Source organism: Poecilia mexicana, unplaced genomic scaffold, assembly GCF_051168715.1.
Source record: "Poecilia mexicana isolate PSO_F unplaced genomic scaffold, ASM5116871v1 scaffold_22, whole genome shotgun sequence".
Classification (NCBI taxonomy): Eukaryota; Metazoa; Chordata; class Actinopteri; order Cyprinodontiformes; family Poeciliidae; genus Poecilia; species Poecilia mexicana.
The window spans coordinates 601,243-627,335 of NW_028263391.1; the positions used below are offsets into that span (position 1 = coordinate 601,243).

General features: G+C 41.0%; 3 protein-coding genes across 3 annotated transcripts in view; 1 reads left to right on the forward strand and 2 right to left on the reverse strand.

Annotated features, from left to right (window-relative positions):
- LOC106932337 (MAM domain-containing glycosylphosphatidylinositol anchor protein 2-like) overlaps positions 1-26,093 on the forward strand; it is a 331,489-nt gene that overhangs the window by 165,862 nt on the left and 139,534 nt on the right. The window lies entirely within an intron of this gene.
- Positions 6,669-8,859, reverse strand: LOC148152690 (uncharacterized). Its single transcript, XM_088002675.1, has 8 exons — positions 8,635-8,859; positions 8,474-8,539; positions 8,267-8,398; positions 8,082-8,177; positions 7,897-7,992; positions 7,745-7,807; positions 7,597-7,659; positions 6,669-7,471 (listed from the first exon to the last, which is right to left on the reverse strand). Exons 1-8 carry the CDS (start codon positions 8,839-8,841, stop codon positions 7,337-7,339), a joined length of 858 nt encoding a protein of 285 aa, XP_087858801.1. The 5' UTR covers positions 8,842-8,859; the 3' UTR covers positions 6,669-7,336.
- On the reverse strand, positions 8,884-13,645 carry LOC148152691 (uncharacterized). The gene is made up of 6 exons (XM_088002676.1): positions 13,325-13,645; positions 10,047-10,155; positions 9,814-9,917; positions 9,465-9,737; positions 9,148-9,241; positions 8,884-9,025 (listed from the first exon to the last, which is right to left on the reverse strand). Exons 2-6 carry the CDS (start codon positions 10,153-10,155, stop codon positions 8,928-8,930), a joined length of 678 nt encoding a protein of 225 aa, XP_087858802.1. The 5' UTR covers positions 13,325-13,645; the 3' UTR covers positions 8,884-8,927.

Here is a 26,093-nt window from a genome sequence, read left to right on the forward strand (position 1 = left end):
TCAAATACTGACATTTCTTTACAGTTAGAACTTAAATCAGGAATATGTTCCTCCGCATCATTTTGTATTGGTGTTTCTTTTCGTAATTCAACACACTCCAAGCGTTCCAATTCAACCTCAGGACACAACTCAGCCCATCCATCCTCCAACATTGCATCAGCAGTAACATTGTCCACGGCCTCAAAATGATCAGATTCCAACTCAAATTCACTCCTATTTAAATCTACTACAAACTTTACAGAATGTTTTGTTCCATCAACAAATCCAATCACACCAGTCATGTAAAAGTCACCATAGGTTTCAAAACGTGCAGGTTTAAGTTCACTATCAAAGCGATAAGGCAGAAATAGCTGCATTATGCTTTGATAAAACTTTTCTGGCTGTTTTGTTTCAGAGAAACGTGCATATCGAACAACTGCTGGTTTTGTCCGAGTTCTTTTGGCAACAAACCCAAAATCCTTATTCAACTTTACTGCATTTCTACATTTCTCATTTTTGTACAAAACACGATACTCTGAAACAAACTTAGCCAGGCACATATCACTAAAGACATCATCATTCGGCCTATTCTTATAGCGATCAACGATACTAGTCATCCACATGTCTTCTGGAGTGAGATCCTGTGATGCAGCTTTTTCTCTCAAAATAGAAATCGGTAAACTCATTTTGGTGACATTATCGCCCGTAGGAACAAAAACAACTTTCCGAGAGCACTCCTTTAAATGCATGTTGGTCAGTCGGTATACTGCTTCCTGTGCAGAAACATCCCGATTATGTAAATACAAACTACCAAGTTTCTTCAAAGCGTCTTTAGCACTAACATTTCCATCTTTGGCTGCTTCTCTTTGTGCATTTCCCAACAGAAGGCCAACTTCTCGTTCACTTTTGGACATGTAAGATACTATATAAACACAGCATGCATATGCATCAACACAATACTGGATATCAATATTTGCATTCCAAGCTTTTAACAGCTGCCTGCTATATTGATTAATCCAGATTTCGTTAATTTTTCTTTTCAGCACGACATGAGTATTCCTACTGGATCGCTTGTATGCCAGTTCAAATAAAACTTGATTTATTTTCAAAGCTTTAAACATTTCTTCCACAGTACTGTATGGACAATTCTCATCTGAGATGGCTTTCTTGACATTTGTTAAAATTTCACTTGCTACATCTCTGTCCATTTGTTCCAGAGTTGTTTTTTCCTTACATTCGCAACATGCTTTATCATCAGTTTTATCAAAATTGCACGTACAAGTTTTAACCGGATCATGATATTTTTCACCGCGACAAATAAAGGTTCGGCAAGATGCAGGACGCGGAAAATTAAAACGACAAACTGTCTTTTTCTTTTTACAAGTTTTTGAATGTCGTTTTGAATGCTGCTGTACAGATGTAACTGCTTCAAACAACGGATCTTCTTCAGATGGAATTTCACATGTGACATACTCATCAATAAATGCAGTAACCTCTTCATCTGTGTTCTTGTCCAAAATTGGAGCCCCAGAAATCCAAAAAAGACAATGACAATGGGGAGAACCACGCTGCTGGAACTCTACACGATAATAGTAATCTTCAATTTTACCAATCGGATTTGCAGGAGACATTAAAACTTCTTTTACAAAAACATGCCATCTAAAATCAAACATTCTGGCAGCAGTAACAGGGTTTCGACGCAGCAGTTCACATTTATCTGCCCACTGCAACTGTTCTAAAGTTTGTGTTCGTCCTTCCTGCTTTAAAATGCTATAAAGTAGATTTTTCCATCTCATATCTGCAGATGAAAACGAGGCAAACCATGTGGGTTTTCCCAACATTCTAACACAAGCTAGCAAGTCACGTTGAGCGGACTGCCAGAAAGCAGGTGTGCCTCGAATGGGTTTCAAGAAGCGATATCCATCATCAAATTCCAATAACTTATTTAAAGAGTTTTCATCCTTCAAAACCTCAGTGACATTTTGAGATGTACAACTTGTGCCTTTACGTAAAGCTATTGACACTTTAGACACAACCTGTTCCAGTTCTGACATGTACTGTGCAAAGAATATATATTCCACATTACGCGCAAATCTACCATCAGCATGAAGAAGTCGGTTATTAAAATAACGACTCAAAGTCAAACGATACTCCCGCTTTTCATGAAATGTGTTAAAACCCGATGGGAACAAAACAGGGAAACATTTTGCTTCATTAGTAGAATCTGAAAGCAATTTTATAGGGTTGTTATTTTCACCTGGCGCTACATTCAACACATTATCAACATACAAATCCAAAGCTTCTTGTCCTATATCTACCGGCATAAGACAAGTGTCCTGAAACATACAGTGCGTCTGTCTGTCATGTAAAAGGTCATCATTGTCATCTATTGACATGTCTTGATCTTCTTTACAAGCATCATCCTTTTGACTCAAACTGTTATCTTCCAGAGAAAAGTCATTGATCCAAGATTCATTGAACTCTACATCTTTATAATGAAAGTTACAATGTTTCAAGTACCAAAGAGCTTCCTGGACATGCATTGTGTCAACATACTGATAATCATAATGACCTTTATATGTCAATTTACGCTTTAACTTAACAGGTAGCAAAGACCCCTCCATATTACTACGAGGTAGTAAGCTGCATGTTTCCACAATATTTGCAGGAACACATGTAACTGGACCGTGGACGCCATTTTGTCCACCTTTCGGCAAAGCTAACATTTTCATAAACGGAATATGTAACGCTATTAAATGTTGCTCCAGAGTATTCAAGCATGCCAACTGAGGTGGGATGGGATCAACTGTCAAATTATTGCATGAACTTTCAGGGGGCATTTGACCTTTGCTAATTTTGTAATGACAACAATTACAGATATACAATTTATTTCGACAGATTTTAAGATTGCATTGTGATATGCATGAACTGTTACATCTATGCAAGTAATCGTCACGTATACATTTATCTGCAATTAAAAACATTTCTTTAGTTTTCCTGTAGGAATCTTTACAACAATTTAAGACCTGATGTTTGAATAACAACCGAAAACAAACGCAACACACGAAATCGGGGCCCTCTTTTACTTTATCCAAAAATCGCTCAACAACAAAATCAAACTCCTTTGACTTTGTTTTAATTTCTTGTCTTTTCAGCTTTACTTCTGATATTATGTGACTCTTATTTTGTGGATTAAGATATTTTTGTCTACTTAACTGTTTAACTTTTTCTTTATGAGATTCGTCTTCATGATATTTTGTAATGCTCATGTGCTTAACTTTTTCTCTGTGAGATTCGTCTTCATGATATTTCGTAATGCTTATGTGCTTAACTTTTTCTCTGTGAGATTCGTCTTCATGATATTTCGTAATGCTCATGTGCTTAATTTTTTCTCTGTGAGATTCGTCTTCATGATATTTCGTAATGCTCATGTGCTTAATTTTTTCTCTGTGAGATTCGTCTTCATGATATTTCGTAATGCTCATGTGCTTAATTTTTTCTCTGTGAGATTCGTCTTCATGATATTTTGTAATGCCCTTTTGCTTAACTTTTTTTTGGTAAGTCTGATCTTGACTATATTTCTCATACAATTTTTCTGTTGTTCCTTGTATAACAAATTTTTCTTATAATAATTTATTTTATAAGATTTCATTGTTTCTCTATGTAACATTTGAGTTCTATATTTAAAGGTTTTTCTCTGATTCTGTTTTAGTCTTAAATACATTGAAAAACTGTAATTTGCTTTACCGCTTAAAACAGTTTGCTTTGCATTTTTCTGGACTTTTGAAGACCTTGTACGGATGGGTTGTGTCTTTAACGACAAATTCTCTTCACAAAGTTCAAAGCAAGAGTCTTTATCACCCTGCTTTGCACAAATAATGGCATCAAAATGACCATCACAGTTCTGCAAATATATAGCTTCATTGGTCAAATGTCTACTGTTTGAATTATATTTGGTCCACTGTGTGCTGTTAAATACATATATATCCAATCCTAACATATCAGCGGCAGATTTAAACTCAATTTCCGTAGCACAGTGACCCACATACTTAATCTGTGACTGGTTAACGTATTCTGTCACAGAAGCAAAATCTTTAGTTAACAATTTTTCGCATTCTTCTCTATTATTGGTCATGTGTGAAACAACAGCAAGTCTAATTTTACGGTGATTTTTCTCAGAACCACTAAGTGCATAGGCTACAGCTCTGAAAAAACTGTTACCGTCATTTACAATAATTTTAATCTTACACACATTTCCCAAAGGACCGCGCAAAATTACTTTTTGGAAACTATGTTCTTCAAAGTCGATTTTTAAGTTCTTACAAAGAGTTTTAGCATTAAGTTCAGAAAGGGGAGTAAACAGTAAAGTATTTTCGTTATCCTGTAAAATACCAACAGACTCGTCTTCAATGGAACTCTCAGTTTTCACTGTCATTATCTGCGCAGTTTTTGGTTCTGTTGTAGATTGCCGAGTTTTATGTCCCCCTGAAAAAACTGTATTCATGCAATAATTATAACAAGTTTGTGAGTTAGGCAGCTTAACACAAACAACCGTCTCATAATGATTTCCACTAATGTTTTGCAAATACATACCGTGATTACAGAAACTGCTCTGAGAACTGTATTCAAGCCATTTATCATTGAAAAATGTGAAAATATTTACACCAAAATAATCAGCTGCAGCTTGAATTTCCAATTCAGTCGCCCACGCACCAACATAATTCATTCTAGAAATGGCAATATATTGTGAGATGGAGGAATACTCACTTCTCAAAATACTATCATACAAGTGAGAATTTCTTTGTAACTGATTTACAACAGCAAGCCTAATTTTACGATGAGATTTCTGATTTCCACTGATGGCTTGACTAAGTGCTCTAAAAAAGCAGTTTCCATCGCCCACAATGTTTTCTGTCGCACATGGTAGACCGAGTTCACCAACCATACAAGATTTATAATTTGCCCGTTCAAACTCAACATTCAACTTTCCACAAAGTGACCGTGCAATGTCTTCCGAGAGAGGGTTAAAATGCAATTCCTTATTTTGCACATGAGTAACAACCACATCATCATCCCTGTTTGATGTTTGAAGTTCTTCATAGGAATCGTCCTGCATATCAACATTGCTCTGTTCAAAAGGAGCACTGCTACTTGGCACAGCAGCTACATGTTTACATGTGCTGCTACTTGAGTCAATGTGAACTATTTCAACTCCACTGATCTCAAATCGCCTGGGACAGAGATTCAGTTCACCAGAAAACATTGTAAGATATGCAAAGACATCATCAAGAGAATTAAAGTGGAGAAGAACGCTCTTTCCATTTGCATCCATCATCCCCTGTTGGTTTCTTGCATGGGAGTCTACAAGAGCATAACGTCCATTATGACTGATAAGAGCAGAAGTACTCCCACATAGTGTCAAGAAGCAGGTTTCATACTGTCCACACATTTTATTCAATCCATCCCAGAGAGTAGTAAGCACACCCTCCTCGATTAACTCTCCTTCTACTATATCAACATCTCCAGAAGCATAATCTCCATAAAAACATTCAAAACGCTGTCCATCAACATGAATGTTTTTAGGCAAGTCTGGAATAGAAAGAAGCTCATGTCCAGTACTGATTAAATTGCTGTCATGCAAAGATGTGTACAGCTCATCACCTACAGTCACTACATTGTCCAATATGTCACCATTCCACGAACAAACGCTTTTCAGTTTGTGCTTTGTTAAAGCAACAAGACTAATGGCTGCACACTGTAGTCCACCATATGTAAAACGAGGATCGCCCTGATGAAATGACCCACTGACTGATGCAACATGGCTACTGGAAGCTTGGCTTGCATCTGTGGCGTGCGTGTCCTCAGTCAGTGCTCCAGATGTGTCCGTATTACTGGACATCTCTTTGACAGAAATGCCACAGAGTTTATACTCGGTTGCATTTAATGATTCCCTAAGTTTGTTCAAGTGAACCATTAAATCATTTAAACACGTGTTAAATACGACGACGGGCGTACCAGATTGTGACGCTAAACCCTCTGAATTGCGTGTCCCAAAATCCACAAGAGCAAAGTACTCTCCATGCTGGATGACCAAGGTGGTTGCATCAGGAAGGGCAAAGATGCACATTCCGTTTCTGATTAAATACATTTGCAACCGCTCGTACAGTTCCCCCTCCTGGTTGAGATCAAATGTACCACGGACCGTATTTCCAGTTCGTACATCCCAATTTCTACCAAAAATGGTCTGATCTTTAACCAACTTGCACAACTCTGGTTTTGGACCTCTGTCTGATCTTTTTCGCGCAATATATCCTGCCAACTTCTGACCTTGTACACGGACTTCATCTACATTCGCAGTCTTCCAGGTACAAATGGGAGAAATGTGGTGTTTTATGGCTGCTGTAATACAACATGACATCATGGTATCAGAGCTAAACTGATAACTACCAATATATGTGCCTGGGATAAGAGACGGTGGAAAGCCCTCTGAGCACCTGCAAACAACGGAGTTAGCAGCCTGACCTTTGGGTGGAGTATTTGTGCGCTGTAAATCACCCATCTCAGGCATCTAGAGTGAAAATGTGGAAAAACATGACATTTCTACATCCTCATTTTGTAAGCAGTCTGGTTCTCTTCCAAATATATTACAAATGTAATATGAGATTTTTTATAATACTGAAACTCATTTAGCAACATTACACATGCTACCCCACTAGAGTTCCTTTTGTATAAGTTACTCAAAGGATGCTGAATTCAATGTTACTTTCACTATAAATATCCATGCCAGGAGAAAAACAAACCAAATTATTTTTGCTCTGAATTGTGTTACACTAAATGTTAAAAATTAAGTAAATTCATTTTGAACTTGTTCTTTTGCATAATTGTGGATTCCCATTAAGTAGCCTGCTATATTTTCTGTGAAACCATCAGAGCGTGCTGTAGAGAAATTTATTTTTACTGCTTTCTGCAATTGTTTTTATAAAAAAAGATTAAAGTAGATTCTATTTAAATTCCTTTTAAATTATTAATGTTAAAACTACAATGGTGTTACTAAGAGTATTGTCAAAAAACCTTTCAAGAAACATTTGGAAATTCTACAGTCTATGTAACTCTTGGCTGTGACATCCATACTAGCAGAGGAGCTAAAACCATTGTTTGTGCTCTGAACCACTCATTTACAGTAAAATACCACCTCCTCTGATCAATTAATCAGTATTTACAACAGGAAAGATACCAAATTGTTGCTATAAACGAATAAAATAAACTCCCAACACCATTTGAAATGTCAATAATTTGAAAATTGTAATTATGTTATGAAAATTATAGACTAAAAAGAACAACACTGAGACAACATTTTTTATTTATTAATAGAGACTGAAGAACACATTATACAAACCCCCTGGCCAGCAGGAACCTCCAACGGACAGACGCACCCCACACCAGCATGGTCAGACATCTCCCCAGGACGAGCAGAATGCAGAACAGGCTCCACCTGAAAATAAATGACAAAAAACATATTAAGCTGATTTTGCACAAAATCAACAAAGTACTATGTCAAATGTTTTCAATAAACACATTATTAATTAGAGATTTAACGTTAATGTGAAAAACACTAACGGTGTCTTCAGGCAGCACACATTCAACACCCCTGGCAGGAATCACACGCGCTGGAACTGAAGCCTAAAGGAAAAATCAAAAAGAACAGTTAAATAAATTTAAAAAAATCTGTACTAGAAATTATTAATTAACTCATGTTTTTACAAACCTCCCGTGCCAAACGGCTTCTCTTTGGGAGAGCTGGTTTCTTTTTATGTTCCACAGGCTTTGTCTGCAACACCGCAAACAACATTGAGGGTTTGTGTTATTTATAAAAGAAAATACTAAGAATATTAGTAATTGCAGTATTGTGCTAATTACATCGGTGCCTGTGCGAACATCTGGAAGAGCCGATGGACAGACTGTTTCCATGGCAACCACGAGAGCTCGCTTCTTTTTATGTTCCACAGGCTTTGTCTGCAACACCGCAAACAACATTGAGGGTTTGTGTTATTTATAAATAAAAATACTAAGAATATTAGTAATTGCAGTATTGTGCTAATTACATCGGTGCCTGTGCGAACATCTGGAAGAGCCGATGGAGAGACTGTTTCCATGGCAACTTTGGGAGCTCGCTTCTTTTTATGTTCCACAGGCTTTGTCTGCAACACCGCAAACAACATTGAGGGTTTGTGTTATTTATAAATAAAAATACTAAGAATGTTAGTAATTGGAGTATTCTGGAAAATACCTCGGTGCCTGTGTGAACATCTGGAAGAGCCGATGGAGAGACTGTTTCCATGGCAACCAAGATAGCGGGTGAGAAACGGACAGGATTTAATTTGATGAAACATTCCCTCAAAGCCACAGGAGTTCCATCGCTCTATAAAAGCAAAATTTGAATTAGTAACGATTATTGACATTGACAATTTCATGAATAGCCGGAAGCATAACGGACCTGGTAATGAACCACTCTTTTCTTGGGTGAATCAGAGACAGAGTCCAATTCCCCCGAGTGATTCCTCTGTAAAGGTAGAGCACATATAAGAGTTTTTAGGATGACTAGCCATAGTTAAATAAACGCCTTTCTTTCATTGCAAGACAACAAAAGATAAATACCTTCCTGCCGTATCTCACGATTGTCCACTCAGAAGGGTGTGGAGCAGGAGGAGAACGAGGAAGACTCCCCACGCCCTTCACAACCACACGGGGCACCACCCTCGGTTTGTACGCAGGAGTTGCCTGACTCTGCACCAGTGGCTTTGGTGCTGACAACTCCAGGAACTGATAGCCAGCATTCCAAATCAGATCCCTGAGGATGTGCATCCCGTGGTCATCGCTTAGGTGGATCTGCACATATAAGCGGTAATCAGAGATAAAATTAACATTTCACATTAATGCAAATATATTCCTTACTGTGTTAAAAATGAATAAATACTCACGCCATCACAGCACCACAGACTCAGACGGTCCAGAGGAAAGTGGTCAGCGGTGGAATAATAAGGAATTCCTGAAAAGATAATGACAAAATAAAAAGAAAACGTTGCAAACACCAAATCAGCAAAGATAACATAAAAAGAACTGAAATACATTACCAAACAAAAACAAAATGTGAAATATTTTAATACCTACCTAGCTTTGCTGACCTGCGGTGAAATTCTTGCTGGTAGAATAACTGTTTCTCTCTGGACTCGGTTAAACGCGGGACAAAGCCGATACAAAAGACCTAGAAAAAATAACCGATTTAGAAATATATATTCCAAACACCTAGGAAAATAATAACCTGTTAAGGAATTGATTTTTATATCACTGTTTCTATATTGAAGTCGTCAAAGACTATTACTCTGCATGCTTCAGTAGCAGAAGAGAAAATTCTAAAACATGCTGACCAGTGGTATCTGTGAACTGGTATTGAGAAACACTGATTTTTTATCACCAACAGTGCCCACCTTAGGCCAACGACTACAGACGGCCAAAAGGAACCGCTCAAATTCCTGTCCCGCCTTTTCTGGTGTAAGACTGGCCGTAAGGTCGTTTGAAGGACCCATGACGCAGACGGCGTCAGGCTCCCGAGGCACATTGGCTTTCATTGCCTCAAGATGCAAGTCGGCTGCGCAGGCTCCAGGGGTGGACATAAAGCCGAACTGTAGGCAGCCACTTGGCATCTCAACAATGCCGTCCACGAAGGACCGCAAATGGGACGCTCCGATGAGAAGGATAAACTAAAATAGTACAAACACAGCAACATAAGAACTATACCTACATATTCTATTTGAAATCATTGCAGATTTTACTTACTTTCTTATCAGGATGCGCCCGTGGGATGACCAGCTTGTGACAGTGGTTAGTCACTACACTCGCTGGCCATGGCTTCACGGAATGACGCCAGCCGGTACCACGCCCTATTAAGAAACAAAAAGAAAGAAGATATAAGAATTATTTCAATAACACATTAAATATGTACTCTGGATACTTAATCTGACATAGAAATAAGACATTCAATTTAAAATATAATTAAATTAAACACTGACGTGAAACAAAATCGCTGGAGGCATTGGGTATCCCTACACGACCAATTCCAACTGCTTCCACCCTTCTCTTAGCAGCTTCGGATCGGCGGTGGGACTTTCCTCGAGGCATCTACATTTAAAGATGAAATAATTAAGTGACATGAATATTTATTGATAATTATACCAATATGAATATCATAGTGTATCACAAAAGTGAGTAGACCCTTCAAATTTCTGCAGATATTTAAGTACACCATTTCATGGGAAAACACTAACAAAATTAAACTTTGACAAAATGAAAAAACTTTGACAAAATGTGCAGCTCTTTATATATATATATATATATATATATATATATATATACACACACACACACACACACACACACACATACAGACACAAAAACACCACCGAAGCTGAAGACAGTTTCTAATTCCAGCTTCTGATTCAGGAAATGGCTAAAGGGTGATTCCAAACTATTTTTCAATACCTTCCACAACATTAATCTACTCTAGTTAAAAAACTACAACACTGAAAGACTTCAAACTTGGACTGGACTATTATCAACTAGGAGCTGAATAAACAATCTTTAAGATCTGTGAAATTTTTTGGATTAGTGAAACTTAAATAATGGACTATTTTTTCCCCTTTATTCTATCCCAGATAAACTAGAATTGCTCTAAGTCCAAAACTACAAGTCGTACACTCTTCAAACCTGGATTGGATTATTCTCAACTAATAGAATATTTAAAGCTGTGTTTAGGATTTGTGAAACCTTTTTATGATTTGTGAAACTTCATTAAAGTGCCATTTTTATACTTTTTTGCATCTAGCTCATATTAGAACTGCTTTACTTACAAAACCACAAGACTTAAAGTCTTACAACAAGGACTAGATTATTCTCCTCTAATAGCAAAATATTTAATGCATGTTTAGGATTTGTGAAACCATTACTTGATTTGTGAAACTTCACTAAAGTTCATATAACCATTCATACTTGTTTTTCGATGCAGTTTTTTCTAATCCAAATTCTATTAAAATTCAAAACAATTTTATTAATCTCTGAGGTAAATTATTACCTGAGGTAGCTCATTAAGGCATTACTTTTTTTTTCAGAAAACTTAAATATATGGTTCCGTCCTCATAACTCTGGTAAATAAAAAGTAAATGTTACTAAGTCCTCAGGACTTATTGTTGATGAGAGGATTAAAGAAATTTAAAGATTTGCTGATGAAACAAGACCTACAAGACCTAGAGTCTTCAAACTTGAACTAAATTATTCTGCTCTAATAGTAGAATATTTAGAATCATGTTTGTAATTTGTGAAACCTTTTTCTGATTTGTGAAACTTCACTTAACAGACCCCTGCAAAAGATGTGTCCTTTCAACAGCCATCATCATCTACAATAACTCTTTGAAAAATTAATGAGTTACACCAACATTTTATTTACCATTGGGATTAATAAAGTGGTTTTGAATTAGAAATGGATTCTGTAAAAAAACTGCATGGAACATATAAGAATAGTAATCTGATCTTTAGTGAAGTTTCACAAATCACATAAAGGTTTCACAAATTCCAAACATGGATTAAAATATTCTGCTATTAGAGCACAAAAATATAGTCCAGGTTTGAAGAGTCTACGTCTTGCAGTTTTGGAGCTGGAGTGACCAATATCCAGAAATGTACAAAATCAGCCTTTATTGAAGTTTCACAAATCAGAAAAAGGTTTCACAAATCCCAAACATGGTTTTAAATATCTAAGCTTGAAGAGGATAATAATCTAGTCTAGGTTTGAAGAATCTAGGTGTTGTAGTTTTTTTATTAGAGCAGTTTTAGTTCTGAAAGAGGTGCCAAAAATGGTGAAAATCGAAATTTATTGACTTATCACAAATCAGAAAAAGGTTTCACAAATCCCAAACATGGTTTTAGATATTCTGCTATTAGAGAAGAATAATCTAGTCCAGGTTTGAAGTGTCTAGGTGTAGTAGTTTTTAAACTAGAGTTGATTAAAGATGCGGAAAGTAGAGAAAAATTAAGTGGAATCGCCCTTTAGTTGTTGGAAGCTAGTATTGGAAACCAACTTCAGCTTTGTATTATATGAGCTGTTGTTCTGTCAGATCAATATACATTCTGAGATAGTCATACGCTTAGCTCAGTCATGTATATGCAGTGATTACCATATGATTTTATTTAATCAACAACATAGAATCATGACGTAGATCATCATACACTTTATTAACAGTTGTATGGCATCCTGACTTAGGGGTTAATGAGTTTTACACAGCGTGTGTTGTAATTGACTGCACCTGCAACAAGACCTACTTTAAATACACTTTGAAACCACGACAATGCATGTATATTTATTTAGTTATCATATTCTATGATAATATTAAAAATTTAATGACTTATTTTTGTCATAACTTGTTGCGTATGCTGAACTGACAACTCCACTGATAGTCGGACTTTTTAATGCGCATGTGCGGACATGGTACTAACTGCATGTATGCTATCCTGACAGCGTATGGCTATCCGACAGAACACTGTTGTACCGATAAATCGACCAGCGCCGTGAAAGTGAACAGATCCGCTGTTTTATAAGATAGCCCGACGCTGTCAGGATAGCATACATGCAGTTAATAGCATGCCCGCGCATGCGCATTAAGAAGTCCGACCGTTAGTTGAATTGTCGTCAGTTCAGCATACACAATAAGTTATGACGAAAATAAGTCATTAAATTGTTTATAGTATTATATAATATGATAACTAGATACATATACATATGTTGTTGTGGTTTTAGTGTATTTAAAGCAGGTCCGGCTGCAGCTGCAGTCAATTACAAAACAGGCCCGTGTAAAACTCATTAACCTACTTAACCGCTAAGTCAGGATAACATACAGCTGTTAAGAAAGTGTATGATGATCTAAGTAATGATTAAATGTTGCTGATTATATAAAATCATATAGTAATGACTGCGTATACATGTCTGAGCTAACCGTTTGACTGACAACGTATGCTAATCTGACAGAATACCGCCTCTCTAGCTGAAATGCGCGCCGAAACAGGTGGAACAGATTTTCACAGGATAACAGAATTTTGCACGAGACTTACTTTCAATCCAGGTCGTAACGTAACGTTTAAGAACTATTCCAGGCTTATTTACATCAGCAAGAGACATGAGAATAGCTAGACTAAGGCTATATAAGTGTGTAGTAGCTTATATTTTAACCATAATGAAAAGCTGTATTTTAGCAAAGTCCCAGTCACAACGTCTTTATAAAACATATTAAAAAAAACTTACCTCGACGGAAATAGCTTCCTGCGCTCGGTGAATCAACAGAATGTGCTGGAAAGCTGTTCGGTTGCAATTCTCCTGGCGTTCGGAAGGCTGTTTGAAAACTCTGAGCTCAGCAAGTTCACTCAAAGTGGGTCTGTGAAAGACTGATTCAATTCACGGCGGGCAGAACGTTACAGAAGCCAATCAACCAATGGGTTTAAAGGATAACGAGACAAACGTAATTCAACCAATAGAGCTTTGGAACCAACCTCACTGCGTATGACGTGGGACGTTTACGTCTGACGCAGTGGGCTCGGCGCCATCTCTGAAGGTAAAAGCATAAACATGGGTAGGAAGCTACGGAAAGCCGTTTTAACATAAAATCGGTTTCGTGTAACAATAACTAATAATTATATTCAAGACATCTAAAAGTGCAGTTTGACTATACAAAAGTAAATTTTTACTTAAAATAGCTCGAAATACTTATGATTAGTAACACTTACATTTTATTATCTAAACTGAGAATTACTTTTAATATTAAATGTGCTGGCAGTAAGCTGTCCAAACAGTTGTCTGCAGAATGTTTTATGGCAAGCCAATTTAGCATAAATTCCATTTAGTCTAACTATTCGTAAGTACATTCTAGATATCTAAAATGCATTTTGACTAGAGAAAAAAAATACAATTTTCTTTAAAACATCTGAAAATACTTATAGCTAGTTCTAATTAAATTTTAAATATCTAAATAAAAAATTATTACTAAATTATTAAATACCCACTTATATGTGTATATTGGATGTAACCTTTCCGTCTCTCTTCTCACTCTCAACTGCTGCAGATGTTAATACAACATAATCCTAATGCCTCTCTCTCCTCCAGCTCCTTACTACAATTAATTCTGGTATTGGTTCTTTAGGTTGTCCACACCATTCTTTAACCATCATCCATGTTGTTCAACTGTAAATATAGAAATCCAGAAAATAACTAAAATCTTCTCTTACAACTGAACTGTGTCAAAACCACAACATATAAAACTGTCATAAACATGACATAAAACCTGTCATGAACATGAAGAAGTCTTTATGAATGTTTATGGAAGTTGTCACGAAGCATCATTAGGTAAATAATGACACTTTTAATGCAAAGATGGCATTTTTTAAGGATTTTCATGCAACTTTTAGAGCAACTTTGAATGTTGAATGTTTTAATAAGCCCCAAGCCATGCTTTAACCTAGAATTATGAAACTTGGTACACATGTGTATAATGTCAGGACCTACAAAAAAGTCTCTTGGAGCCATGGTGAAAACCCAACAGGAAGTCGGCCATTTTGGATGAAAATCCGCCATTTACTGTTTTTCATAGACGTCAGATCTGATCTATCTCCTCCTACAGCTTTCGAGATACAGACTTCAAACTCAGTCAGCAGAGAGTTGAGACATTAAAGGTCAGAAGTTATCACAGGAATTTTTGTATGTCAAAGCATGTGGGCGTGGCTAAGTCCCAAACTTTGACTATTCACCATGAAACATGAATGTGAAATAACATCAAAATGCCAGATCACAGCTGCATCAGACTTTCTATGTCTCATTATAGACCAGCCCTCATCACAGTGAGGTGGTCGATTGATGACATCACCTTAGCCCCGCCCACTTTCAACAGGAAGTCACCTGTTTTTTCTACTGTATGTCTTACTTTTACACTCTAAAACATGTTGGTGTGTCATGGATTCCAACCCTGTGCAGACTGACATAACATGAGATGATGATGAACTCTGTCAATGCCTACTGACCCGTGGGGGAGTGGCAAAATGGCTGTCCCTCGCCATATGCATACAATCGTCTCTTATTCACACATGCATCATCCGATTTACACCAGACTTTTTATGAGTGACACTTGTGAACCTCTAAGGAGCCCAATAGAGTTTAATTGCGATTTGACTCCACTGCGCCCCCTAGGTTAATCAAACAGCTGTATCTCCTTGCCACATGGCCCAATCTGCTCCAGATTTTGGGTGCATGGCCAGGGAACGCTGCCGAAGGCATCGAAGCGGATCGCGTGGAGGACGGCGCGCGAGCGTCAGCGGTGGCCGGCGGGAGGCGGTGCTGGAACATCCGCGGTGGCTATAGGCTTGAGCGGCGCTTGGCTGCGAGGGCCGCTTGAGGCTCCGCGGAGCTTTAATTAGGCCCGAGCAGCTAAGCGCTGCGAGAGCCTATTGTTCCTGTACTGTTTCTTATTAGGCCCGAGCAGCTAAGCGCTGCGAGAGCCTATTGAAACTGTGCTGTAAATTATTATTATTATTATTATTCTTATTCTTCCGTAAAATAAATTGGCTTTTTGGGGGCTTTATCATATTCAAAAACTCACCAAACTTGGCGGGGGCATAGAGCCCGGTGAAAATTTACGTATTTTAAGGTCCCCAGAAAAATCGCACAAGAAACGGCTCAAGGGCGCCACCTAGCAAATTTCAAAAGACCCTTTCCTATTCACTTACTTTATCGTACAGACTTGAAACTTGGTACACTTGTACAGCTCCCCAAGACACTCAGAATTTACAATTAATGTCATAGTGCAAGTATCACAGAATGTCGGCCATTTTGGATTGAAGTTCCGATTTTGGCCGTTCACAGGGTTCGCATTTTTTCGAACTAGTCCTAGGGACTTCGATCGATCGGCTTCAAACTCAGTCAGATCGTTCATAAGGCATGGCCGATCCAAAGTTATCAGAGTTTTGCGTTTTTTTTTCTTCTAAATGGAGTTACCTGGGGTCAAAGTTCACCTTGTCGCCATGAAAAATAAAAGGGTTATAACTTTTACAACAAAACTCACAGCAGCACCAAACTTTCAGTGATTGATCATCAACGGGTCCCCTACAACACCCAATGGTCAAATGATGACATCACTTAGGCCACGCCCCCTGACAACAGGAAGTGTCATGTTTTACTGTGAACGGTCCTTATCTGACCCCTTTGACCTAATAAACATGAAACTGTGTCCACAGACAGAAAACATGTTGGTGTGTCATGGATTCCAACCCTGTTTGGCTTTGATGGACCAGGTGGGCGTGGCGGCATGGCGAAGTGACCTGTAACGCCGTCGCCATACGTTTGGCTGTAGATTCCTCAATCTTGTGCCCAGCTGCACCAAACTTGACATGAGTGATCCTGGTGGGATGCCTGACGATCCTATGTCGTCATAGTCTGACGTCATCTAAGCCCCGCCCCCTCAGAACAGGAAGTGCCTTTTATTGACTTGTACAGCTCCATCTCTGGCTCTCTCGACCTAATCAAGATGATTCTGTGTTGGATGACAGATAACATGTTGGTCTCACTTGCTTTAAAGCGCCAAGAGTTTTCAGTAGAGGGCGTGGCCGTGGCAGCGCGGCGAAGCAGAGGGAACGCCGCCGCCATACGTTTGGCTCTAGATTCCACATCATTCAGACCAGCTGCACCAAACTCACTAGGATGCATCCTTATTCATCCACGAACAGGAATCCATAACAGTCGTTGATGGGCGTGGCCTAATTTCTCTACAGCGCCCCCTAGAAATTTTTAAATGATCAGCCCCAAGCCATGCTTTAACCTAGAATTATGAAACTTGGTACACATGTGTATCATGTCAGGACCTACAAAAAAGTCTCTTGGAGCCATGGTGCAAACCCAACAGGAAGTCGGCCATTTTGGATCAAAATCAGCCATTTCCTCTTTTTCATAGACATCGCATCTGATCTATCTCCTCCTGCAGCTTTTGAGATAGAGACTTCAAACTCAGTCAGCAGAGACTTGAGACATTAAAGATGAAAAGTTATCGTAGGAATTTTTCTATGTCAAAGCATGTGGGCGTGGCTAAGTCCCAAACTTTGACTATTCGCCATGAAACATCAAGATGCAATAACTTCCACATAGAAGGTCACAGCTGCATCAGACTTCCTATATCTGACTACAGACCACCCCTCATCACATTGAGATGGTCAGTTGATGACATCACCTTAACCCCGCCCACTTCCGACAGGAAGTCACCTGTTTTTTCTATTGTATGTCTTACTTTTACTCTCTAAGTCATATGGGTTTCATCCGGTGTAGGCTGACATGACATGATATGATGATGAACTCTCCCATGATGAACTCGACTGACCCGTGGGGGCGTGGCTAAGTCCCAAACTTTGACTATACAGCATGAAACATGAATGTGAAATAACTTCCAAATGCCAGGTCACAGCTGCATCAGACTTTCTATGTCTCATTATAGACCAGCCTTCATCATAGTTAGGTGGTCGATTGATGACATCACCCTAGCCCCGCCCACTTCCGACAGGAAGTAACCTCTTTCTTCAATTGTATGTCTTACTTTTACTCTCTAATTCTTATGGGTTTCATCCTGTGCAGGCTGACATGAAATGACATGATGATGAACTCTCCCATGATGAACTCTACTGACCCGTGGGGGCGTGGCTAAGTCCCAAACTTTGACTATACACCATGAAACATGAATGTGAAATAACTTCCAAATGCCAGGTCAGAGCTGCATCAGACTTTCTATGTCTCATTATAGACCAGACCTCATCACAGTTAGGTGGTCGATTGATGACATCACCTTAGCCACGCCCACTTCCGACAGGAAGTCACCTGTTTTTTCTACTGTATGTCTGACTTTTACTCTCTAAGTCATATGGGTTTCATGCTTTGCAGACTGACATAAAATGACATGAAGATGAACTCTGTAAATGCCTACTGACCCGTGGAGGCGTGGCCAGATGGCAGTCCCTCGCCATATGCAAACGATCATCTCTTATTCACACACGCATCATCCCATTTGCTCCAGACTTTTTATGAGTGACACTTGTGAACCTCTAAGGAGCCCAATAGAGTTTAATTGCAATTTGACTCCACTGCGCACCCAGGTTAATCAAACACCTGTGTCTCCTTGCGATATCAGCTGATCTACACCAGATTTTTGTGCATTGTCTGGGAGCAATGTCGAACATGACAGGTGACTATCTTCAGGGCGGGTTTGGCAGCTCCTTGAGAGCAAGGCGGTGGCTGGGGGTAGGCGGTGGCTGGGGTGACATGGTGCTGAGGGGAGGCAGTGGCTGGGGGGAGGTGGTGCTGAGGGGAGGCGGTGGCTGGGGGGAGGTGGTGCTGGAACATACGCGGTGGCTATAGGCTTGAGCGGCGCTTGGCTGCGAGGGCCGCTTGAGGCTCCGCGGAGCTTTAATTATTATTACGATTCTGCCACCCTTTTTAGGGGGCTTTTTGGGGGCTTTATCATATTCAAAAACTCACCAAACGTGGCGGGGGCATAGAGCCCGGTGAAAAATTTCGTATTTTAAGGTCCCCAGAAAAATCGCACAAGAAACGGCTCAAGGGCGCCACCTAGCAACTTTCAAAAGACCCTTTCCTATTCACTTACTTTATCGTAGAGACTTGAAACTTGGTACACTTGTACAGCTCCCCAAAACACTCTGAATTTACAATTAATGTCATAGTGCAAGTATCACAGATTGTCGGCCATTTTGGATTAAAGTTCCGATTTTGACCCGATTTTGGGCGTTTGCAGGGTTCGCATTTGATCGAACTTGTCCTAGGGATTTCGATCGATCGGCTTCAAACTCGGTCAGATCGTTCATAAGGCATGGCCGATCCAAAGTTATCGTAGGTTTGCGTTTTCGGGCTTGCTGAAGGGGTCTTTCCGGGGGTCAAAGGTCACCGATTCGCCATGAAACATCAAACTGTTATAACTCTTTGAAAAAAACTCATAGAAGCACCAAACTTTCAGTGATTGATCATCATGGGATGCTCTACAATACCCAACGGTCAAATGATGACGTCACTTAGGCCACGCCCCCTGAGAACAGGAAGTGTCATTTTTTACGCTGAACGGTCGCTATCTGACCCCTTTGACCTAATCGAGGTGAAACTGTGTCCACAGACAGAAAACATGTTGGTGTGTTGAGGATTCCAAGCCAAGCTCATTTGAATCCAGCAGGTGGGCGTGGCGGCGTGGCGAAGTGACCCTAAACGCCGTGTCCTTACGTTTGGCTGTGGATTCCACAATTTTGAGGCCAGCTGCACCAAACTTGACATGAGTGATCCTGGTAGGGTCCCCTACGATCCTATGTTGTCATAGTCTGACGTCATCTAAGCCCCGCCCCCTCAGAACAGGAAGTGCTTTTTTTTCCATGGAAAGCTGCCTTTCTGGCTCACTGCACCTAATCAACATGATTCTGTGTTGGATGACAGATAACATGTTGGTCTCACTTGCTTTAAAGCGCCAAGAGTCTTCTGTAGAGGGCGTGGCCGTGGGACCGCGGCGAAGCAGAGGTAACGCCGCCGCCATACGTTTGGCTCTAGATTCCACATCGTTCAGCCCAGCTGCACCAAACTCACTAGGATGCATCCTTATCCATCCCCGAACAGGAATCCATAACAGTCGTTGATGGGCGTGGCCTAATTTCTCTACAGCGCCCCCTAGAAATTTTTAAATGATCAGCCCCAAGCCATGCTTTAACCTAGAATTATGAAACTTGGTACACATGTGTATCATGTCAGGACCTACAAAAAAGTCTCTTGGAGCCATGGTGCAAACCCAACAGGAAGTCGGCCATTTTGGATCAAAATCAGCCATTTCCTCTTTTTCATAGACATCGCATCTGATCTATCTCCTCCTGCAGCTTTTGAGATAGAGACTTCAAACTCAGTCAGCAGAGACTTGAGACATTAAAGATGAAAAGTTATCGTAGGAATTTTTCTATGTCAAAGCATGTGGGCGTGGCTAAGTCCCAAACTTTGACTATTCGCCATGAAACATCAAGATGCAATAACTTCCACATAGAAGGTCACAGCTGCATCAGACTTCCTATATCTGACTACAGACCACCCCTCATCACATTGAGATGGTCAGTTGATGACATCACCTTAACCCCGCCCACTTCCGACAGGAAGTCGCCTGTTTTTTCTATTGTATGTCTTACTTTTACTCTCTAAGTCATATGGGTTTCATCCGGTGTAGGCTGACATGACATGATATGATGATGAACTCTCCCATGATGAACTCGACTGACCCGTGGGGGCGTGGCTAAGTCCCAAACTTTGACTATACAGCATGAAACATGAATGTGAAATAACTTCCAAATGCCAGGTCACAGCTGCATCAGACTTTCTATGTCTCATTATAGACCAGCCTTCATCATAGTTAGGTGGTCGATTGATGACATCACCCTAGCCCCGCACACTTCCGACAGGAAGTAACCTCTTTCTTCAATTGTATGTCTTACTTTTACTCTCTAATTCTTATGGGTTTCATCCTGTGCAGACTGACATGAAATGAAATGATGATGAACTCTGCCGTGATGAACTCTACTGACCCGTGGGGGCGTGGCTAAGTCCCAAACTTTGAATATACATCATGAAACATGAATGTGAAATTACTTCCTAATGCCAGGTCACAGCTGCAACAGACTTTCTATGTCTCATTATAGACCAGCCCTCATCACAGTTAGGTGGTCGATTGATGACATCACCTTAGCCCCGCCCACTTCCGACAGGAAGTCACCTGTTTTTTATACTGTATGTCTTACTTTTACACTCTAAAACATGTTGGTGTGTCATGGATTCCAACCCTGTGCACACTGACATAACATGAGATGATGATGAACTCTGTCAATGCCTACAGACCCGTGGGGGAGTGGCAAAATGGCTGTCCCTCGCCATATGCATACGATCGTCTCTTATTCACAAACGCATCATCCTATTTGCACCTGACTTTTTATGAGTGAAACTTGTGAACCTCTGAGGAGCCCAATACAGTTTAATTGCAATTTGACTCCACTGCGCCCCCTAGGTTAATCAAACAGCTGTATCTCCTTGCCACATGGCCCAATCTGCTCCAGATTTTGGGTGCATGGCCAGTGAACGCTGCCGAAGACATCGAAGCGGATCGCATGGAGGACGGCGCGCGAGCGTCGGCGGTGGCCGGCGGGAGGCGGTGCTGGAACATCCGCGGTGGCTATAGGCTTGAGCGGCGCTTGGCTGCGAGGGCCGCTTGAGGCTCCGCGGAGCTTTAATTAGGCCCGAGCAGCTAAGCGCTGCGAAGGCCTATTGTAATCGTGCTGTTAATTATTAGGCCCGAGCAGCTAAGCGCTGCGAAGGCCTATTGTAATCGCGCTGTTTATTATTCTTATTATTATTATTATTATTATGCTTCCGCCAAATAAATTGGCTTTTAGGGGGCTTTATCATATTCAAAAACTCACCAAACTTGGCGGACGCGTCAGGTCTGTGTGAAAATTACGTATTTTAAGGTCCTCAGAAAAATCGCACAAGAAACGGCTCAAGGGCGCCACCTAGCAACTTTCAAAAGACCCTTTCCTATTCACTTACTTTATCGTAGAGACTTGAAATTTGGTACACTTGTAGAGCTCCCCAAAACACTCTGAATTTACAATTAATGTCATAGTGCAAGTATCACAGATTGTCGGCCATTTTGGATTAAAGTTCCGATTTTGAACCGATTTTGGGCGTTTGCAGGGTTCGCATTTGATCGAACTTGTCCTAGGGATTTCGATCGATCGGCTTCAAACTCGGTCAGATCGTTCAAAAGGCATGGCCGATCCAAAGTTATCGTACGTTTGTGTTTTCGGGCTTGCTGAAGGGGTCTTTCCGGGGGTCAAAGGTCACCGATTCGCCATGAAACATCAAACTGTTATAACTCTTTGAAAAAAACTCATAGAAGCACCAAACTTTCAGTGATTGATCATCATGGGATGCTCTACAATACCCAACGGTCAAATGATGACGTCACTTAGGCCACGCCCCCTGAGAACAGGAAGTGTCATTTTTTACGCTGAACGGTCGCTATCTGACCCCTTTGACCTAATCGAGGTGAAACTGTGTCCACAGACAGAAAACATGTTGGTGTGTTGAGGATTCCAAGCCAAGCTCATTTGAATCCAGCAGGTGGGCGTGGCGGCGTGGCGAAGTGACCCTAAACGCCGTGTCCTTACGTTTGGCTGTGGATTCCACAATTTTGAGGCCAGCTGCACCAAACTTGACATGACTGATCCTGGTAGGGTCCCCTACGAACCTATGTTGTCATAGTCTGACGTCATCTAAGCCCCGCCCCTCAGAACAGGAAGTGCTTTTTTTTCCATGGAAAGCTGCCTTTCTGGCTCACTGCACCTAATCAACATGATTCTGTGTTGGATGACAGATAACATGTTAGTGTCACTTGCTTTAAAGCGCCAAGAGTCTTCTGTAGAGGGCGTGGCCGTGGGACCGCGGCGAAGCAGAGGTAACGCCGCCGCCATACGTTTGGCTCTAGATTCCACATCGTTCAGCCCAGCTGCACCAAACTCACTAGGATGCATCCTTATCCATCCCCGAACAGGAATCCATAACAGTCGTTGATGGGCGTGGCCTAATTTCTCTACAGCGCCCCCTAGAATTTTTTAAATGATCAGCCCCAAGCCATTCTTTAACCTAGAATTATGAAACTTGGTACACATGTGTATCATGTCAGGACCTACAAAAAAGTCTCTTGGAGCCATGGTGCAAACCCAACAGGAAGTCGGCCATTTTGGATCAAAATCAGCCATTTCCTCTTTTTCATAGACATCGCATCTGATCTATCTCCTCCTGCAGCTTTTGAGATAGAGACTTCAAACTCAGTCAGCAGAGACTTGAGACATTAAAGATGAAAAGTTATCGTAGGAATTTTTCTATGTCAAAGCATGTGGGCGTGGCTAAGTCCCAAACTTTGACTATTCGCCATGAAACATCAAGATACAATAACTTCCACATAGAAGGTCACAGCTGCATCAGACTTCCTATATCTGACTACAGACCACCCCTCATCACATTGAGATGGTCAGTTGATGACATCACCTTAACCCCGCCCACTTCCGACAGGAAATCACCTGTTTTTTCTATTGTATGTCTTACTTTTACTCTCTAAATCATATGGGATTCATCCTGTGCAGGCTGACATGAAATTACATGATGATGAACTCTCCCATGATGAACTCGACTGACCCGTGGGGGCGTGGCTAAGTCCCAAACTTTGACTATACAGCATGAAACATGAATGTGAAATAACTTCCAAATGCCAGGTCACAGCTGCATCAGACTTTCTATGTCTCATTATAGACCAGCCTTCATCATAGTTAGGTGGTCGATTGATGACATCACCCTAGCCCCGCCCACTTCCGACAGGAAGTAACCTCTTTCTTCAATTGTATGTCTTACTTTTACTCTCTAATTCTTATGGGTTTCATCCTGTGCAGGCTGACATGAAATGACATGATGATGAACTCTCCCATGATGAACTCTACTGACCCGTGGGGGCGTGGCTAAGTCCCAAACTTTGACTATACACCATGAAACATGAATGTGAAATAACTTCCAAATGCCAGGTCAGAGCTGCATCAGACTTTCTATGTCTCATTATAGATAAGCCCTCATCACAGTTATGTGGTCGATTGATGACATCACCCTTGCCCCGCCCACTTCCGACAGGAAGTGACCTGTTTTTTCTACTGTATGTCTTACTTTTTCTCTCTAATTCTTATGGGTTTCATCCTGTGCAGACTGACATGAAATGAAATGATGATGAACTCTGCCGTGATGAACTCTACTGACCCGTGGGGGCGTGGCTAAGTCCCAAACTTTGATTATACATCATGAAACATGAATGTGAAATTACTTCCTAATGCCAGGTCACAGATGCATCAGACTTTCTATGTGTCATTATAGACCAGCCATCATGACAGTTAGGTGGTCGATTGATGACATAACATTAGCCCCGCACACTTCCGACAGGAAGTCACCTGTTTTTTCTACTGTATGTCTTACTTTTTCTCTCTAATTCTTATGGGTTTCATCCTGTGCAGACTGACATAAAATGAAATGATGATGAACTTATTGATGATGAACTCATTGATGATGAACTCTACTGACCCGTGGGGGCGTGGCAAAATGGCTGTCCCTCGTAATATGCATACGTTCGTCTCGTATTCACAAACGCATCATCCGATTTGCACCAGACATTGTATGAGTGACACTTGTGAACCTCTAAGGAGCCCAATAGAGTTTAATTGTGATTTGACTCCACTGCGCCCCCTAGGTTAATCAAACAGCTGTATCTCCTCTCTACATGGCCCGATGTGCTCCAGATTTTTGGTTCATCGCCAGGGAGCTCTGCCGAAGCCGTAAAAGCGGATAGCGTGGATGAGGGCGCGCGAGCGTCGGCGGTGGCGGGCGGGGGGCGGTGCTGGTACCCCCGCGGTGGCTATAGGCCGGAGCAGCGCTAGCTGCGAGGGCCGCTTGAGGCTCCGCGGAGCTTTAATTATTATTATTATGCTTCCGCCAAATAAATTGGCTTTTAGGGGGCTTTATCATATTCAAAAACTCACCAAACTTGGCGGACGCATCAGGTCTGCGTGAAAATTACGTATTTTAAGGTCCCCGGAAAAATCGCAACAGAAACGGCTCAAGGGCGCCACCTAGCAACTTTCAAAAGACCCTTTCCTATTCACTTACTTTATCGTACAGACTTGAAACTTGGTACACTTGTAGAGCTCCCCAAGACACTCTGAATTTACAATTAATGTCATAGTGCAAGTATCACAGAATGTCGGCCATTTTGGATTGAACCTCCGATTTTGACCCGATTTTGGCCGTTTACAGGGTTCGCATTTGATCTAACTCCTCCTAGGGATTTCGATCGATCGGCTTGAAAATCGGTCAGATCGTTCAAAAGGCATGGCCGATCCAAAGTTATCGTAGGTTTGCGTTTTCGGGCTTGCTGAAGGGGTCTTTCCGGGGGTCAAAGGTCACCGATTCGCCATGAAACATCAAACTGTTATAACTCTTTGAAAAAAACTCATAGAAGCACCAAACTTTCAGTGATTGATCATCATGGGATGCTCTACAATACCCAACGGTCAAATGATGACGTCACTTAGGCCACGCCCCCTGAGAACAGGAAGTGTCATTTTTTACGCTGAACGGTCGCTATCTGACCCCTTTGACCTAATCGAGGTGAAACTGTGTCCACAGACAGAAAACATGTTGGTGTGTTGAGGATTCCAAGCCAAGCTCATTTGAATCCAGCAGGTGGGCGTGGCGGCGTGGCGAAGTGACCCTAAACGCCGTGTCCTTACGTTTGGCTGTGAATTCCACAATTTTGAGGCCAGCTGCACCAAACTTGACATGAGTGATCCTGGTAGGGTCCCCTACGATCCTATGTTGTCATAGTCTGACGTCATCTAAGCCCCGCCCCCTCAGAACAGGAAGTGCTTTTTTTTCCATGGAAAGCTGCCTTTCTGGCTCACTGCACCTAATCAACATGATTCTGTGTTGGATGACAGATAACATGTTAGTCTCACTTGCTTTAAAGCGCCAAGAGTCTTCTGTAGAGGGCGTGGCCGTGGGACCGCGGCGAAGCAGAGGTAACGCCGCCGACATACGTTTGGCTCTAGATTCCACATCGTTCAGCCCAGCTGCACCAAACTCACTAGGATGCATCCTTATCCATCCCCGAACAGGAATCCATAACAGTCGTTGATGGGCGTGGCCTAATTTCTCTACAGCGCCCCCTAGAAATTTTTAAATGATCAGCCCCAAGCCATGCTTTAACCTAGAATTATGAAACTTGGTACACATGTGTATCATGTCAGGACCTACAAAAAAGTCTCTTGGAGCCATGGTGCAAACCCAACAGGAAGTCGGCCATTTTGGATCAAAATCAGCCATTTCCTCTTTTTCATAGACATCGCATCTGATCTATCTCCTCCTGCAG